The sequence below is a fragment of the Pagrus pagrus genome (genome assembly GCF_965226575.1).
Source record: "Pagrus pagrus genome assembly, chromosome: 11".
Taxonomy (NCBI): Eukaryota; Metazoa; Chordata; class Actinopteri; order Spariformes; family Sparidae; genus Pagrus; species Pagrus pagrus.
This window is the reverse complement of record NC_140195.1, coordinates 16,030,023-16,047,920: the sequence shown is the minus strand read 5'-3', so window position 1 is coordinate 16,047,920 and position 17,898 is coordinate 16,030,023. Positions and strand designations below refer to the sequence as shown.

At 41.8% G+C, this 17,898-nt stretch overlaps 1 protein-coding gene across 3 annotated transcripts in view; it reads right to left on the bottom strand.

Annotated features, from left to right (window-relative positions):
* Positions 1-13,029, bottom strand: part of LOC311265525 (low-density lipoprotein receptor-related protein 1-like) — an 89,380-nt gene extending 76,351 nt beyond the window's left edge. For all 3 annotated transcript variants that reach the window (XM_084367273.1, XM_084367274.1, XM_084367275.1), the window contains exon 1: positions 12,432-13,029. In XM_084367273.1, the coding sequence (XP_084223399.1) occupies positions 12,432-12,504 (73 nt within the window). In that variant the 5' untranslated portion in view covers positions 12,505-13,029. The remainder of the gene's footprint in view (positions 1-12,431) is intronic.
* Positions 13,030-17,898: the final 4,869 nt, after the last annotated feature.

The window sequence follows — 17,898 nt, the reverse complement described above, 5'->3', positions numbered from 1 at the left end:
CAAAAAAGACTCCTCTACAAGTTTACAACCAACAGTGCTGCCTTTTAGTTCTGGGTTTGTTTGTTGTTTCCTCTCTTCTTATGGACAACTCATTTCTTTTCGCTTTTTTTCTTCTTTTTTTTTTTTATTACTCCGAAGGTGTTTTTCAACTTTTACCACAGAGGCTCTTTCATGTGTCACAGCACAGACATAACTGGGCATTCAATCACCGTCTGAGCCATGGGAAACTGCAGAGCGCCCGAGTTCTGGGCAGCAAGTCAGCACAGATTGTTGAGGTGTACCACAGGCTAGCAGCGCCACAGCAACGCTCATGACCCATCAGCAGGTCTCACACTGCCGACATGCTTTAACTCAGCGACACTCTGAAAAACGCTGGTCGAATTGGGGCTCCACCCACATGATGTCACATCAGACTGTCAACACCAAATTTGTTACTTTGCTAAATGTATCTTAAAGGGTCACTTCACCCAAATTACAAAAGGAAACCACATATTTTCCTCACTTTATTTGCCCTGTTTAAGATATACCTGTCTCTCAGTGTCTGCTTCTACCACAAATGAATTAACTTCAAATGGGATTTATTTTGAGCTGCGGTTTACATGCCTCAAGCCCCATCTGTAGTGCTTGGTGGGTTGGTGGCCGAAATGTCAGACTGATATCTGTCAACATAGATAAATGAAACCAAAACTAACTGCAAGGCTTCACACCACTTTTTTTTTTAATTTAGGTGAACTGTGGAGGGGCGAAGAAAGATTATGTCTTCATGCAGAAAAGTCAATAATCAGACATTTAAAACCCAATTCTCGATATCATGATCGCCTGCAAGATCAGGCTGCAGCTGAACCAGTTGGATGGTTAGATACAACAGAAGTTGAGTTTTGGTGAGGATGAAGGTAATCAAAGTAACTTCAGCTGTTTATTTCAAAGAAAGAAATTTTTTACGATCAAATCGTAGCCAAATTAACATACAACTTGAAAACGAATTCAAGTGGAGAAAGCTGAAGTTCTATGGCAACATCTGCTCTCAGAATAAGGAAGAATGAAAGTGGGTTGCCAAATATACACAAGTGAAACCCTTCCTTTTATGCGAGTGGTCAAAAATGTTACACACACACACACACAAAAAAGACCACAATGTCCATTTCAGGCAGAAGGTTGTTGTTACTGTACTGTTGTGCAGCAACGCTCTGGAAAGGACAGCAGCAACGAAGGTCTCATTGTGATTCTCAGCAGGGACTGAGCCCTCTCTCGCCCTGGATGACTTGCCTCCCTACGTACTTGGCAGGCAGAGAGGTGTTTGGGGTGGGCGGTGTAGGGGGGAGGGGGTGTGCACCGCAAGGGGGCTGGGATGTGACTGAAATCACAAGAGCGCATGAGGCGAGTGTATCATTGCGATCACGTTCCTTTTGCCTGTCAGACTAAAGGGGTTTAGACCCTGGTCTTTTTTCCATGTGACAGTGAAGTGTGTGTCAAACACTAAGTCTTCTGAGTGTCATGTTTTTGTAAATACAATTAGGAGGTAAAGCGTTGCGGGGATCAGATCACAGCTTTTCCTTATGTGAACAACACCTTGATATTTGAGGAGATTACGCGAAAGAGAGAGCGCTGGGTTTTAAAATGCAGAGAGCAGTTCGCCTAGTTCTTCTCTCCACACAATGGCAGGGGCAAGGATTACAAAACGGACTTCAAGTGATGCAGGAGAATAAGATTTAAGCGAGACGCTATAACGCGGGGTCTGTATTAAATGTCGTAAGAACGCGACAGGATGTAAGATTCTGGATGAGAGTGAGAATGAGAGCTGTAAAGGCACTGATTAGTTTAGATGACATGAACACACCCAAACAGCGGGGTGAAGGAATGAGAGAGAGGCTAGACAGGCTAGCCATGGCCTGAGGCCAGCTTGTTAGTGTGGCTTCCTTTCTGCGTACCAATGTCCTGGTACATTTTGTTTGGTGGTAAATACACTGGATTTGCCTGTGCTTATACGTTGCCATTTAATCTGCCTAAAGACCCAACAAGCAAACACACAGCCACACTGACTGAACCCTGAGCTGCAATGAGTAAAAGCATTGAAGCCTCCGACAGGCGGCTGTGTGAAGGCATCTCTCTGGATCTCTGGTCCCTGTGTGAAGCAGTTGGGCCGAGCCAGTTGTTCCTTGTGAGTGGGCATAAAACTGGAAATAAAACATTGCGGGTTCTAATTTTATCATCGCTTTAACACACCAGCATGAAATGACCGCAGAGGGGAGAACCTCCGAGCCTAATTGGAGGTTGTGGCAGAGGAGGGGTTAGAGACTGGGGGAAAGGCTGGCAGCCTTCCCCCCTCAGCAGTCCTCTTTCAAAGCCCACTGAAATATCTCAAACAGAGATGTGAATTGTTAATTCAGCCTGCAAAGTCGCCTTTTTTCCAAAGTTACTGCCAAAATGCTGACAATTTCTGGAGGGTCCGAAAGAGGCTGGGATGTTGAACCATTTGAGTCCACTTTACCTACAAAAGGGAATGAAGAAGGCCTTTATTTAGTCTCCTAGGATTGGCCCAACAGCAAACACCAATCCCATTGAATCAAGGTACATACTTCACTTACAGGAACTCCTACAAGCCCAGTGTGTTTGCCTCCAACAGAGTCCCAGTCTGATAATGCCTTCCAACTAAAGCATTTCCTGCCACAGCTGAAAGGCAACCTGATCACACTGCTGTGACTAAATGGAAGGAAATCCCACAGCATTCAACTCTTCTATCCACAAAAACAGGAGGATTATCACATTTAAATAATAATATCCTTCTTTTGCTTATGATCAACTTTTAAAAAGTAAGATTAGTATGATATACACCACTGCCTCCATATTAAGATACCCTGAGAAAAACAACCATCCTGTGGGTATCTATTAGAGCAAAACCACATCTAATTAGAGAAGAAAATGAGAAAAATAACTTTCACAGCCTTAGTTAAAACCCTCAAGAGTTTTGAATTTCACACCATTACCGAGTGAGGGAAACTTTGGACGCATCACAGGAAACAGTTTCTATTCCTGAAGAGAAATTACACCGTGTACGAATATCTTTATTTGGCTCGTTTAAAAAAGAAACACACACACAGCATGATTTTAAAACAGCCGTCTTCCACAAAAACCAAAATGCCTGTCAGTCTGATGTAGTTACAATATGCTGCACTGAAAGTGTATTTCATTCAAGCCGTTTATGGTGGGGCAATACGGCAAAGGCATTAAACATGAATGCTGAGAAAGACCTTCAGGCGGCTGTACGCCCAAGAATGCCTGAAGGCCAGCACTCTGTAAAAATGTCTGGAGTATTTGTCCATTAGACACGGGATTAGTGTTTCTACCCAACTTTACATCTAATGCTCTACACTCAAAATAATTTCAGTTTTCTCAACGGTTTCCCAGCTCTTACTTGGAGGAGACATTCGAAGATGCCAAATTGGGGTGTTGGTGGTTAAAATTTGAAATCACTGACTGTAAATTCTATTTTCTTTCCTCATTATCTTGTCAAATCAAGAAATCATGATAAAGTCATCACCATTTTACGAACCAAAGAAGATCCATTACAGGGCTTCCTCATGTTAGCGCTGAAACTTCTTTAAAATATATCTTTAAAATATATCTTTAAAATAGCAATATTTAACTTGACATTATTCAGAAATTAGGGAGCTAAGAAAACATGCGTAAGAGAAGCTAGACTGGATTACAAGCTCCTCCATTACTGCTGGCACTAAAGATTCACTGAACAAATGTTTGACTCTTGAGTTGACGTACACGCTATGCTATAAATCACTGAGTTACTTCCGAGCATGTGGATGCCCAGGCTCCAGTTGGCGGACATACTCCCCGTTGTGTGGTGCACACACTGTATTTCCTTATGCGGGCCCACTGAAGCTCTGTGCTGTCCAAACAGTGCAAACCGAATAGCCCCTAAGCGCTGCCCATGGCAAAGAGCATTAAACACGAGCGAATGAGCAAATGCATAAACATACACAGAGCTGGCTCTTATAGAAACACCCCTCCTGGGCGCTTAACAAGAAGAATAAAGTGTGTTCAAGGCCATTTACAAGAGGACATTTAAGGTTTTTTATGTAATCCAAAAACTTGACAAAACAATCTCGAGCCTCAAGAGGAACTCTGTGGGATGGTGAGTAAATGGTGTTGTGGCACCGCTTCAGCAGCCAAGTGATGGAGGCCTCCAGACACCATCACCAGCTGGGACCAAACACTGACCCACTTCTTCCCCCACCCTGATCTGTCTCTCTCAATATGGCCATCGCTGCTCTACAAATCAACTCCAGATCCATGCAGCACATTCCAGCACCTTCTAATTGATTTCATGTGTATCGCTTTGCCTCAAAAAGACAATCTGTTACAGACGAGCAGCTAGATTCAAAGAAACTACAACAGTTTTGCTTGTGAATTCAAGGGAAATGACTGGTTGCCTGTTTGTTTTTGCTACGAGACTAACTTAGAATGGTCATTCAAAGTGTAAAACGGGATGGACTTTATTAAAAAAGTTTGCTTTAGTAAAAAATGCCACACATCACAGTGAAAAAGACCATCATCGAAGTGCACACAGACTCAAGTGGAATGTTTCGTCACAAATTGAAATGTATGAAATTTACTTTTGTTTCACAAGCATGCCTCTAAAACCGAGCACATCCTAGTTTTCAACCAAGCCAATCCCCATGTGGATAATTTCTAGGTTGAGCAATGGAGCATGGATTCTATTAAATTCTGTTTAAAGATAACAGTACGAATGGGAATGTGAAATGACTCGAATGAATGAATAAATAGATGGGACTCTGGGTCTCGATGGTCCTGCTGCGTACAATGGCAGTGCCAGGGGAAAGTGGAAATAAAACTAGGACTGTTTCTCATCACCCATCACCCCTTACTGGTCCTCCATTGTGGAGCTCCAGGGTGTTTCAGGGAGTGAAACAGAAAAAGCAAACCGACTACAGTATGTAATTAGACCCCTGAGGTCAAGTTTGAAGTGATTTCTCTGCTCAGTTTAGCATGATTTCAAAGCAAGAATCCCTGCATTGCAAGTAACAATTAAAACCAAACGAGGACCGCAGGGATGAGAATGAGCGCAGAGGGAAGATGTTATTACTGAATTTTGTGCTGTATTAATTATTCAGTTGGAAGAGGGACTATTTTTTAACCAGAGTCTGAGCCTTTAAGATGTAAAATGTGGAATATTTAGCCATATGAGGAAGGGGTGGGCGATCTGATGACTTTAGATCGTAATCTGTTCTGAGTTAGTTCTGTTTCCGTACCTCATATAACCTCAATGACTAGCAGACCCGCGCTACGTGAACAAACCAGTCAAGTGATGTAGCTAAGATGTCTATGCTGATAGGATGATTTACTTCACGTGGCTCTTCCTTCCTCCATCGATTAGTTGCCAACTATTGCAATTAATCGCCAACTATTTTGATATTCGAGAAAAAGTTCTCTGATTCCACCTTAAATGTGAATACTTGCTTGTGTCTTCACTCTTCTACAACAGTAAACTGAATATTTTTGGGTTGTTGACAAAACAGGATGTTTAAGGACATAATATTGGGCTTTGGAAAACACTGATCAACATTTTTCACCACTTTCTGATATTTTATAGACCAAACAACTAATCGATTAATGGAGAAAATAATCCACATGTTAACTGACAATTGAAATAATCTGAATTTAAAGCCTGTACACAATGCAACGTGACTTATAGCTAGCAATGTGGTGGATAAGAAGCTTGTGCTAAAGAAGTATTATATCTCATGTAATTTTGTGTTTAAGTTGTGCAAACGGAGAAAATCATTGGCTATTTTAAGTCTGCTTTTCTGTTTTAAATTAATATTCTCACGTTTCACTATCTAAATAGATCTCGATAATATTTTTTGGCCAGATCGCCCACTCCTAATACGAGGGCAGAAAGCACAGAACAAGTTTAATAAACACTATCCAACAGCCACTGCTTTAGCCATTAGAAATCAACTTCTTCAATGGTCGCACTGTGCAGTGCCCATCCAGTGGAAACAACCACTTATCTTTGTGTCAAGCCAAACCACAGCCAAGCACTTGAGCACTTTACCCAGCTCACAGTGCGCATACAATGCCCATAGGCAATCGGAGTTCTAATCCACAAGAGCCGGTTTCAAAGAGGTTGAACATGCATAAACAGCAGAAGACTGAGTTGGAGTTAGTACCTACTCTAGTGCCTGAAAGCCTTGTTTTTGTGTCACTGCACGACAAAAGGGTGCAGCTTTGACCTCAGAGGTAACCTGATGAGGCTCTGCAGGACGTCACAGGCCAGAGCAGTAAAAGGCAACGCAGTTAAAGACACACAATGAGTGAGTGTGATTGATGGACATAAAGATAAATGTAAAGAGGCTTCACAGTGCTTTCTACAGAGTTCTTCCACAACCGCCCTGTAGCCTCTGCATAGCACAGCTCTGTCCACCCATAGAGGAAAAGTCAAACCAGATTCAGCTGTTATGAAAACAGAATATGTGAGCCACAAAATGAAGGCTGAACCACATAAATTGAGGCATTCACTGCAACTGGGATGACTGTAAATCATTCCTTGTCTCTGTCCTCTGGAGCAACCAGGAAAAAACATCCAAGGCTACAGGAGTAAGGTATGGAAAGAGTATGTTACCGAATAAGACTTTCGCTTCAGTTGAAGGTTGAAATGTTTTTGTGATTTCATGCAGGTCGATCTCTACGAATCCCTCATTAGATTCACTCTAAAAGACGCAGGAGGGAGGAATGTTCCTGGCTCGATAATTGCTAGGAATGACTCATAAACAATGCACAAATGAGTTGTCATCCACTTCACATCTTAACAGATGACCTCTTTGTTCCGCGGTGAGATCCAAAGCTAGACTGTGTGACACATAAAAGGTCTCTTCTGGAAATGCGGCATGAACTATAATTCTAGCATGAGTGATTAAAACCCTCACGGATGAGCACAAGTATGAACGACCTACAAACAGGAGAATATCATAAAAAGACCTTGGAAACCTTCAGTAGTTAACTTTACCGTAAAAACTGTGGACCTTCAGAAGCACAGTTGAGTCTCACACCCTTCAATCTCGATAGAATTGTTGAGTTTCAGAGTACATGAGTAAAGGTGATAACAGGATCAGATGAGGAAATACAAACTCAAAAGTTGCAAATAGCTATTAATAGTAGTTTTCAAACCAAAGTGAATGTCATTTTCAAGAGGTTAAAGAAAGTTTACTTATAGCAGGTGAAACTGGTGCTCATTAGAGCTGCCTGCACCGTGTTCCTGTGACATCATAACTCCTTTTATTATCACATTCAATGTCTTACTGACATCTTTTTAACACTTTTAGCTGTTTATATTCTGTTTTAATGCATTAATGATAAAAATGTGAGCCATCTTTTTATGTTTATTTAATGAATTTAATTGTTATTGAACCCATGGGTTTGGAGTAGTGGTATCCCATTAAGCTTTTATGTGATGTTCTATTTTCAGTGCGTGTCATAACCTGGCAACAAGTAATTAAGGATATGCTACCTATAGTATACTTTATAGGATGTCAGTTATATCAGTCTGCTAGAGAGGAGGAAATAACAGTAATCCAAGAGACCAGATCATCATGGATGATGATCAAATTAAAATAATTAAATTATCAAAATAAAAGAATTAATGTGGTGTCAGTGTAGATGACATTGGCAAGATGGTTGAAAATCCTCTCTATCACAGTACACTAGGCTTTATATCATAACTTATCAACACATATTGTGATATAATCCATATTAAAAAAATAAAACAATTGAGAAATTGTTGATGGATAAAACAGACCTTTTTGTTTCTAAAAAATCAAATGTTGCCACAAAGAAGTCCAACGCTATCGACAATGTTCTACTCCATCCAGAGATATTAGTAAAGGTATTAACAGTATGGCAACAAAATGTATATCATCTAACATATTATCGACCAACCCTACAGGCAGTTGTATTATTATATTATTCAATCTAACATGGTTTAATAAATCATATCATATCACAGATGGTTGGATGCGTACCTAATACAATTCCATCAGAATTGATAGAATTATAATTATTACCATGATAAACTCTCTTATTTTGTTAAGTCCCAGATCGCAGCAATGTTTACACTGTATTTGTAATATAATGTTTAATATGTTTGATTATTGTATGTCCTCATCTATCTATCTATTATCCCTAATGTTTTTATCTCCTGAAAGACTGAAAATGAAAATTTGTGATCAGCTACTGTACTTATACAGAACATTGACATGGTCCCTTACACAGAAGTACTATAAAAATTCAAACTGTGTCCATATCTTTGCCACACAGATATCACCAGCCAATGACTAGGAGTCATGGCTGCGACTTTGATGAAAGTTAACGGCTTTGACACTTGGCAGCAGTCCATGAAATTGGAACGTTCTCTCCTTATATCAGATCCTCTGATCACGTCCGACCACGTGTGAAAGCACCGAAGGGCCCCTGCGATCAAATTGATTTCCCTGTCAAATGCAAAGCCAGGAAGATCGGCAACATCTGAGGTGAGCTCGACTGTGATGCGGTAAAAGCCAACAGGAACAAACGCACAACAAGCAGCAGCTGACAGTCGCCGAAAACTGACGATCTGTGGATTCAGCTCAAGGCATCCGGTGAGGAGTTCACCATTATCGCTGTCCAAGTTAAACAGGAGTCACAAAGACTTTATTCTCACAGCTGTGCCAGGTGTCAGGCAAACTTTGCAACCCTGTGCAACATTTTAACAACTCTGTGTACTGTCCTCATGAAGTGCAAGGAAAACAGATCTCGATGTCCCCATCTAAAGATGTGTTTTGTGTTGCATGTTCAAAAAACAGGAATTTCTAAGAGTCATAATCATATTAATGACAGGAGGAAATGATAGCATAGCAAGCCTGATTATATAAAAAGCCCAATGAATCTTACAGAGCTGCATTAACACACACCCACACATCCTATTTTGTTAAAGAAGCCGATCCGTTCCCTTTTTGGGTCTTAGGCGCTAAACAGGGTAAACAGTGATGTAGCTAGTAGAAAACACCAATTACAGTACACCCCTGCTATTCACAATCAACAAACACTCTTTCATCTGCGGTCTCACGCCTTCAATATGTGGGGAACAACACCGAAGACATTTATGTTAATCTGGTTTTACCCTCTAGTCACGGTTGATTGCAATGCAGCGCAGGAAGTAGAGGGATAAAAAGGGGATCTTTTCTGCAGCTACGGTCAAGAATCCCACTGTCTGCTATTATCATTTCACAAAAAATTTCACAAGGTCAGAACCAAAATGGAAACACCTGCACACAAGCTTTGCATTAAATTTCCCTCACAAACCAAAGAATGTATAAAAGAAGCACTTGGACTAAATTCTAATCCAAGCATTTTAGGCTTTTTAATCCAACGTTTCTTTTTGAGAAGACAAAATCATTTGGGGATTATCCGTGTCACCTGATGAGAGTGCATCACCAGACAGCCTCAGGTGTACAGAGTTACAATAAGTGCTCCCCAGTGACCTCCACTTGGAAGAGCTGAAGAGAGCAATCCAAGTGCTATTACCTGTTGAATTTGTATGAGGGATGCTGAATTTTTCCAGCAGATGTTTCCAGTGACAGTTCTGAGGAAAAGGTAAGCCAGGTCCCATTAAAAAGGTCAGGCAAACAGAGGGTAGGCTCCTCAGGAATTCAACCTCTTTAGCCTCTGACCCAGATTTACACTTTTCACCAACGGGGAGTCGTCTGCCCTTAAAGGTTGTTGAGATCCTATATGTAAACTCACAAAGTTATCCAACATGGACGTCTTGATGATAGGATTCTAAAGATAAAGTAAAAACGAAGAACTTCATTCAACACGGTACGATTTTGTTGCATGAGCGGCAGAATGTATTTCAAGACTACAAATAATTTGAAAAAATAAGCTGATTAATTGTTTAGCTGTCGATCCATTAGCTTCTGAAATAATCAGGTTGACTGTAAAATGTCAGAGAACAATCTGTCCTTCTCAGTTTTCCAGATTCTTCCTTCTGTTTTGTCAGACCAAGAGTCCAAAACTTGCCGATATTCAGTTTACTACAACAAACATCACATATGAAAAAGAAAAGCAACCAATCTTCACCATTGAGAAGCTGTTTTCATTTAAAAAATACTTAAAAAGTGAATCCACTAATTAATAAATCAACTAATAACTTTAGCTTCGTCATTAATTAATCATCCCTCAAGCAAAATGCCAACCATGTGATGGTTCCAGCTGATAAAATATTACAATTTGATGCTTTACTTTATCTTATTTTTATCGTTAACTAAATATTTTTGAGTTTTGGACTGTTGGCTGAACAAAAAGAACCTATTCTGGGGGACATTTTTGCATTTTTCTTACGATTTGTAGACCAATCAATAACCAATTGACTGCTAAAAAAGATCTGCAGAACAACTGATGAACAAAATAATTGTTAGTTGCATCCTAAATGTCAAAATCATACACGAGGAGCAAGCATCGATTCACACCGTGTTCTGGTTTCTTCACGGACGCCTTTAAGGGACACGATCATAGACTCTGAGGAACACCAGGGATCAATAACAAACAAAAGGGGTCTGTCCAAAGTTGAACTGTCAACTTTTGACCTTCCTCTCACTAATCCTTTCTCATTCGTAAATTCATGCTGTGGCCCAGTGGTGATCCAGACAAATCCAGCCCAAGTGGCCGGCCTTAGGGGTTTGTATCCACTCATCTGATCACTTCTACTCTTTTGAAACAACACTCCTTGGACGGGCGGGCTGACAAATCAACTGTTACTAATGACATAACACACATAGATCGTTTCCATCCCCGGCTGCCTGTTATGTAACTACATGTCAGTTTCAGAGAGTATCCAAGTGAATCTTGGAAGTTTATTTTGCCTCACCCGGCTTCACCCTCAGCTCTTCAGCTGGTTCCCCCCTCCCACTGCAGTCACATCTAAGTTGGATTAATGGTCTCCCTGTGTCCAGATGTTACATACTGATGGAGGAGGTGGGAGGAGCTTCCCCACTCCTGTAACCTCAGCTATGGCTTTCACTCTGAACAGCCTCCATCAAAATCTAATGAAACTTATGTAAGATCTCGCAACAGGGAGAAGGGCAGGAGCAATTTCTTTTTTTGCAACGACATGGGCTGCCTTCATGGCAGAATTAAGGTTTTAATGTGTTGTTTTTCCTTCGGGCATCCAAGTAAACATGGACTAAAAAAGTGAAAGAGACTGTCACATTGATTTTACACATATTCATCCACAAAGAAAGCTGTCAGGTCTGAGCAAGACAGGACGTCAATACTAAAGCATGACTTCTTCACTGCTTTACATCCACTAAATGTGATGGACGACTTACAGCAGACTATCATCCTGTGCCTTCTGCGAAACCTGATTCATAATTCTAGTTATGCAAGTTAAACGTGGTCAGATTAAAAACACAAACACATGCACTACCATGTTCACGCTCCCATTAAAGCGCTGAGGTCATAAACAGCGAGCTGTTAGCTCAACAGGTCTGCGACGCACTGTCACAAGAGCGATGGTGCATTTAATGTCTCATTATTACTATCAGGGACTCGGGGAGCATTAAGGAGCTCCTGGGACGCAAGAGGATAACTGCACGGCTATTCATTTCACTATCAGACCGTACCTGGCTAGCTGTCAGTAATAAACTGTGGTTTCCGAGGCAGCTACTGACGCTGCACGTCGGGACAAGCCGCGCCATTAAGATTATCCGTTCACTCGCAGACACAACTGTTGTTTTCACATGCGCCAAGTGGCTGAAAACAAACGTGAAAGCTGATCTGACCGATGATGACTCCCACAGGTTTGATATGAAACTCAAGCGTGCTGCTGCTGCTGGCTCGGGTTGTTTTTTTTAAATGGGTTGAAAGGTGGCTATCAGCTGTAGCCTTTTGGATAACATGAGGAATTGGATTTCTCTCTTAGAGGGGATATTTTTACGCATTGTTGCGTTCATGTCATGCAAGTGTTGCCTTTTTAACCGGTGAATACACCAGCAGTGAATAACCTCACTGTCTGCCATCCTTGCAGGCCCATTCTGTCTGCTCAGACAGGAGCACTGCTAAAGAAAGGAGGAAAAAAAAACGCAGACAGATTTTTACGCCACAGAAATAATCTGCGCGTTGTTTGTCTTTGCGGTACTTTGTGTGATTAAAGGCTTTCCTAATGATCGATCCTCTCCCTCTTCAGGGGGACTGCTGCTGTGGCACACTGTGTTATTGTGAAGACAACCCCATTTGCGGTGTTGGCTCCAACTCTGGTGAGCACAGGCCTGTGCACAGATGCTTTGCAGGAAAGGAGAAGGGAAAAAAAGTGGTCATGCTTTCTAGAGTATCACAATGCGAGATAACACAACGGGCTTTCTTACCTACGGTTGCACCGTGAGGAGATGTGATCTCCAAGCAGAGTATAAATCCCAAGTAGAGCAACCTCATCGCCATCTCCTGAGCAATGCTCGATGGCACCGCTGTTAGAAAGGAATAGAGGAAAAGTTGGCTGGATTTCTACAATCTAACAACCCGATCGACCACCTCATCCGAACCCCTTCAATGGTCCGGGTGCGATTGTCCGTTCAGTTGCACCCCTCAGCCCCGCACGGTGGCCGCTTCACACGGGCTTCGGCAGTACAAAGAGAGGCTCGCTTCAGCCCGGCGAGGCTATGGGCAATGCAGCAGCACAGTCATGTATATTTCTAATTGATTATCAGCATTCAAACATGATGCACAGTGTAACCTCTGTCTCTCTGTGTGCGTGCTGCCTGCCTGCCTGGGGGTCTCTCTCTTTCACCACACCATGCCACCACAATCGTCCACACGTCCGAGAAGCGCTGCAGCCGCCGGGGGGCTCCGTTCACCTCATTCCGTGCCAAAGTAAAAAGAAAAATTAAAAAGTAAGAGCGTTTTTGTCCCTCGCAGCGCCAATGCCTCCCTGTGCTTGTGGTTGCATGAGTGGATGGTGGATCTCAAGCTCCAGCACTGTGGACGAGCCCGTGACGTAAGCTCGAGTCCTCAAAAAACGGGATAACTAAAAGCGGCGAGCGCCGTCTGCGCATGCTCTAACACACCTCCTTTTCTCCTATTTCATGCGCTTTTTCATCAGCCGTGGAGGTGGGAGAGAGAGGCGGCGCGGCCTGCAACTGGAGCCCTCAGATCAGCCATGTTGGCTCAATATTCCCACACAGTCCCGACTTTTGTTCTTCGCGTTGGAAATTTAAACGATGATGAGTGCTGTAACCAGCCAGTTAAATGGCTGTTAAACTCTGGCGTGCTGCTTACAGAGTTGTTGAGCAGAGAAAATGATTTTTAAGTGTTTTTCCAACCATCAGACTTCAGTAGGCCACACTTCTTGTTTTGCTGCAAATCATATAGCTGAAGACTCCAGTTCGTCACTGTTATCACTTTTAAAATGTGATATTGAATATAAAATCCTATTTTTAAATCACAATTGTTCAGCTAAATGGGGACTTAAATACATTCTTGCCTTTCAACTTGAATGATCCCCTCTCATTGTAATGTCACTTCTCTCACTGTGGCTCAGTCAGAGTTGAACCAGGTCCAACATAGAAAAGCACAGTTCAACTGAAGGTGTAACTACATTGTGGAGGACCTTCAACCTCTGCATTCGCCACTAAATCATGCCCCCTAGTGGTACATGACAGTGAGGACTCGTTATGATGGTTGGATACATGTTTTTGGTTGAGCATGCACAACAGACCATTAGTCTTTCCAGCCTTAAGTGAAGGTAATTAATCACAAAACAAATAAGTGATTGTATTATATTGCTTGTAATTGCTTGGTCTCCAAAGCTAAGCAGAAAAAGATGAACATACATCTGTCTATAGTATAAAAACAAATGTATATATATTTTTATTTTAATTATTTTATATTTTATTCCTTAAAAAATGGGACTTTTTTTTGGGAGAAGCAATCAATCAAAGAACCTTAAATAAGTAACCATAAATCATATAAAAGCATAAACAAACAGTGGTATCCTCATCTCCCAGTTGTTTTTTAGTTTGGAGCCTGTAGTATGAACACACATCTGATTTGACTTTGTTTTTTGGGGGTATACAACGTGCAAGCTGAGCATCCAGCCATGGAGACAGGCTCAGGCAATTCAAAATAAATCAGGAAACCCAATATCAGACTGTATGCCAGTGAGGTAGACAGCTTTATCAAGTCATCCATGTGAGGATATTCATGATGATCTCGATTCATGATTATCCTGCTAATGAAATTCACCACCATCAACTTATTGAAGGTTTTTTTTATTGCAATCCACAGTAAAAATTTGTAATTATCCCGTCCCTGCTGTAATGGGTCATAATCCATTTGTTATGCACTTTATTGAGAATGAAAACAAATTATTCATATGATAACTCAATTTGTATGTCAAAAACTGACATCAAATATGGACAATATGATGAACAACTGGCCTTCACAAGAAAATATAGGTTGCCCCTAAAATTGTAACAGCTTTAAGCTTTAAGCAAACAGTGTGTGATCTTTGTGAAATTGTTTTTTGTAGAAGTGAATATATGATTTGGAGTAGTTTCATGAACCATCTACACCTGCAGGGGGCACTGAATACTTACATTACAGAGAGACATGCAGACTGACTAATTTCACTGACACACCAAAAAAGAAACCAACAATTTATTGCAGTAATTGGTGAATTTTACATGGCATGTCCTATGAGGGAGCTTTGATCGAAGAGCCACTTGGTTAAAAAGAGAACACAAGAGGATGTTTGTTTCCACTGCAGCAGTTTTGTATTCGAAACGCCCATAAATCACTGTTCCTGCAGTGCATGTCCCTTTTCCCCACTTGCATTTAATCATGGGTACTAAAAACAACCAGTGAGTATTTCACACACTATGCAAACTGACACTTAGTTTGCTGCCACTCGTGTTAAGAAAAAGCTTGCTTTTCAGGGCTTTTCAGCTTACAGATGTTTACCCGGGGCCTGAATCACAGGGGAGAATGTGAAGTATGCTGAGAATCTAAGCAAAACATGCCTTAAGTGTCTGGATATCTGTTGAATCCAAGCAAATGTTCACTCCAAGTATCAAAACAATATAAACAAAGAAAGTTGGGGGATGAATAGCATAGCCGTATGATAAAAGTTTTTTCTTCTGTTTTAATAACGCTCCTAATCAGGTTCACTGTAAAACACAATTTTTTGATGTCAGCAAACGTGTTTACTCCTTATTTACATTTGTCTCTCCTGTTTGTCAACGGGGTGAATAAACATGACTGCTGGTGTCACCTCAACCTGAGAATGCCCCCTTTGTGGGAGGAGGGTTGAGCATTGTCATCCAGGAGAGACAGACGCCAGCATGCTGTGTGGGAAGACAGCTTGAAAGAGTGCCAGCGTAAACACTCCCAGACCACATGTTCTCCCAGGGCAGAGGGGGCTGGCCTCTCTCCAGGCACATCTGCACACAATCCCTCAGCTTTTAGCGAGCCAGCCAAGGAGACAGAGCGGGGCAAAGAGGGGGGAGAGGGAAGAGTTCCCAGACGAAGAGAACCTGCTTCTTCTGTGACGCTGGTGTCAATGATGAAAGCGATGACATCTGAGAGAAACAATGAAAAGCAGCATGCACAGGGAGGATCACAGGAATCTACTCCCTGTATGCAAAGTTCATAAAAATTCTGCGTGTGAAGGCTGACCGCCATCTTTGCAAGTGTACATCTGTATCACACCACTATATCCATGTGCCAAGGTCTGCTTGGCTACAATCATTACCCAACCTGCCCATATCCTTGAGAGAAGATGGATTGCTGCATAAATCAAGCTGCCTGACTCTCACACAGCCGGGCTCTGCTTCTGTAGCTGCTCTGCGTGCATGCAGTACACCGTGTCTGCAATTCTTCAACAAATTCTACTCACTCATTCTTCTGAAAAATAACCACTGCAGCTCATAATAGGCCTAAATGTAAATCTAGATGTAGCCCCATCTGTCTCTGACATCTCACTAACAGCTTCCCTTTAGTTGCTGCCTTTCAGTTTGCTAGTAAAGTGTGGCTTTGTGCATGTTTTCACAGAGAGGTAATTACTGAGCAAGCTATGCTGACAACACCTGAGGAATGCGGAGCATGCACCAGCAGCCTGTGTTCTCCTAACCCTCATTCCAACTCCCTTCTCCCCCATCTGCAACCCTCCCCCCACACAACCCACCAGCAAGGAGCTCCAGTCCAACCCAAAGTTCAGCATGACATTTTCACACGGCTCTTAGATTTGTAGATAGTGCAGGTGTTGTTTTATGTAATATTTTGATTGCTCTACCAGGAAACATACTTCAGCTCTAGATTATTCTAGATTAAACTGCTATATCAACAAAATCTGTAGTATTGCAGTATATAGTTACAATTAAATCAGATTGTCCCCCCTATCTGTCAGTAGAGGAAACCCTATCCGAATTCCACAGCTCCCAACAGGCCCTACGATTCCCGTTACTGGTGAATTCACAGAGTGTGCTGGCTGGCTCGGCCACTCTGCTGACTGAGTCACTCCCCAAACTGTCCTTGAGCTCTGTGGAACTCACAGCCCATCTGGCTGAACACTTGCATACACATATCAAAGCACTGCATAGATTGAAACAGGGGGAGTGAACAACCCTGGGTGACCCAATTGCAGTCCCACAGCGGTCCAGTCGAAAAAGAAAAAGCGTCAATATCTGGCCGGAGAGAACGGTGGCAACCAAGAATAATGTTATTTTTATGCAAATTAAACCAATGTATCAAGTTGAACACTGTGCGGATGCGTGAGTGTGGGGGAGACAGAGAAATAGAGATTATGAATTCAGCTGAGCCTCTCTCGTCTGTCTGACTAGACTCATGATGAAATCAGGATGAAATCCCTTGTGCATCTAGATCAACATAAGAATATAGGCCTGTCCTCTGTCTTCCTGTGCTGCAAATGTTTGTGTCTCTAGTTGTATTATGCAAATGCCATGGCTATAAAAAAAAAAAAAGAAACACACTGTATGGCTGAGTGAACAACTGCATATGTTTTCTACACACTTGAGGGCTAATCAGTCAGGGTATGCAAGATAAGGCAAGAGGGTCAGGGGATTTAGTTGCCAAGCAACTTCTGTTGATACAAACACTTTTTTTACTCGTGTGATGAGAGCCGCCCAAAAGCTTGACAACTAATGCGAAGGCAGAGGGATGCAAAGTACGTTCTGACTGAGATAGTTATCTTATACAAAAAAGAGCTAAATATTCATTTGGGTCAGATCCAAAACTATAAAAAACATGGAAATTAGTCGACGCGCAGTCCCAGCGTCCGGTGCTGTCTTTATCATTATATAAGATGTAAAGTCACGGCAGGTGTGAGCATGTTAAAATCCTGTCACAGGTAGATTACATACTACAACTAATACCAGATGTATTTTCGGGAAAGAATTGTTTTCCGGTTTTCATTGGCAATACAATGACATCACCAAATGTATCTGGTGTACTACTAGCTTACCCCCAAAATAGTGTAATATAACAAACTGCCTACTCGATGTTAGCAAGACAAAAACAGGATATATTCAAATTACACAGCCGCTCTGATATGCTGTGACTCCTCTGTGATCACAGCCACGCATAAAGTAGCAGGTTTCTTTTTTTGAGTGCCCAAGGCAGACCAAATAGCACACCAAAATCTCAAGGCACACATGTATATTTAACCATGCGAAAAAGTCTCTTTAACACTTATTGTCAATCACTCTGGAGGAGCCTACGTGTTTCCTTTCAGTTCACTGGAAGGTTTATAAATGTTTTTTTAGGGTAAAGAACTTGCCTCTGTTTTAGGAAATGAATGTGTACCAAGGATAGTTTTAGTAA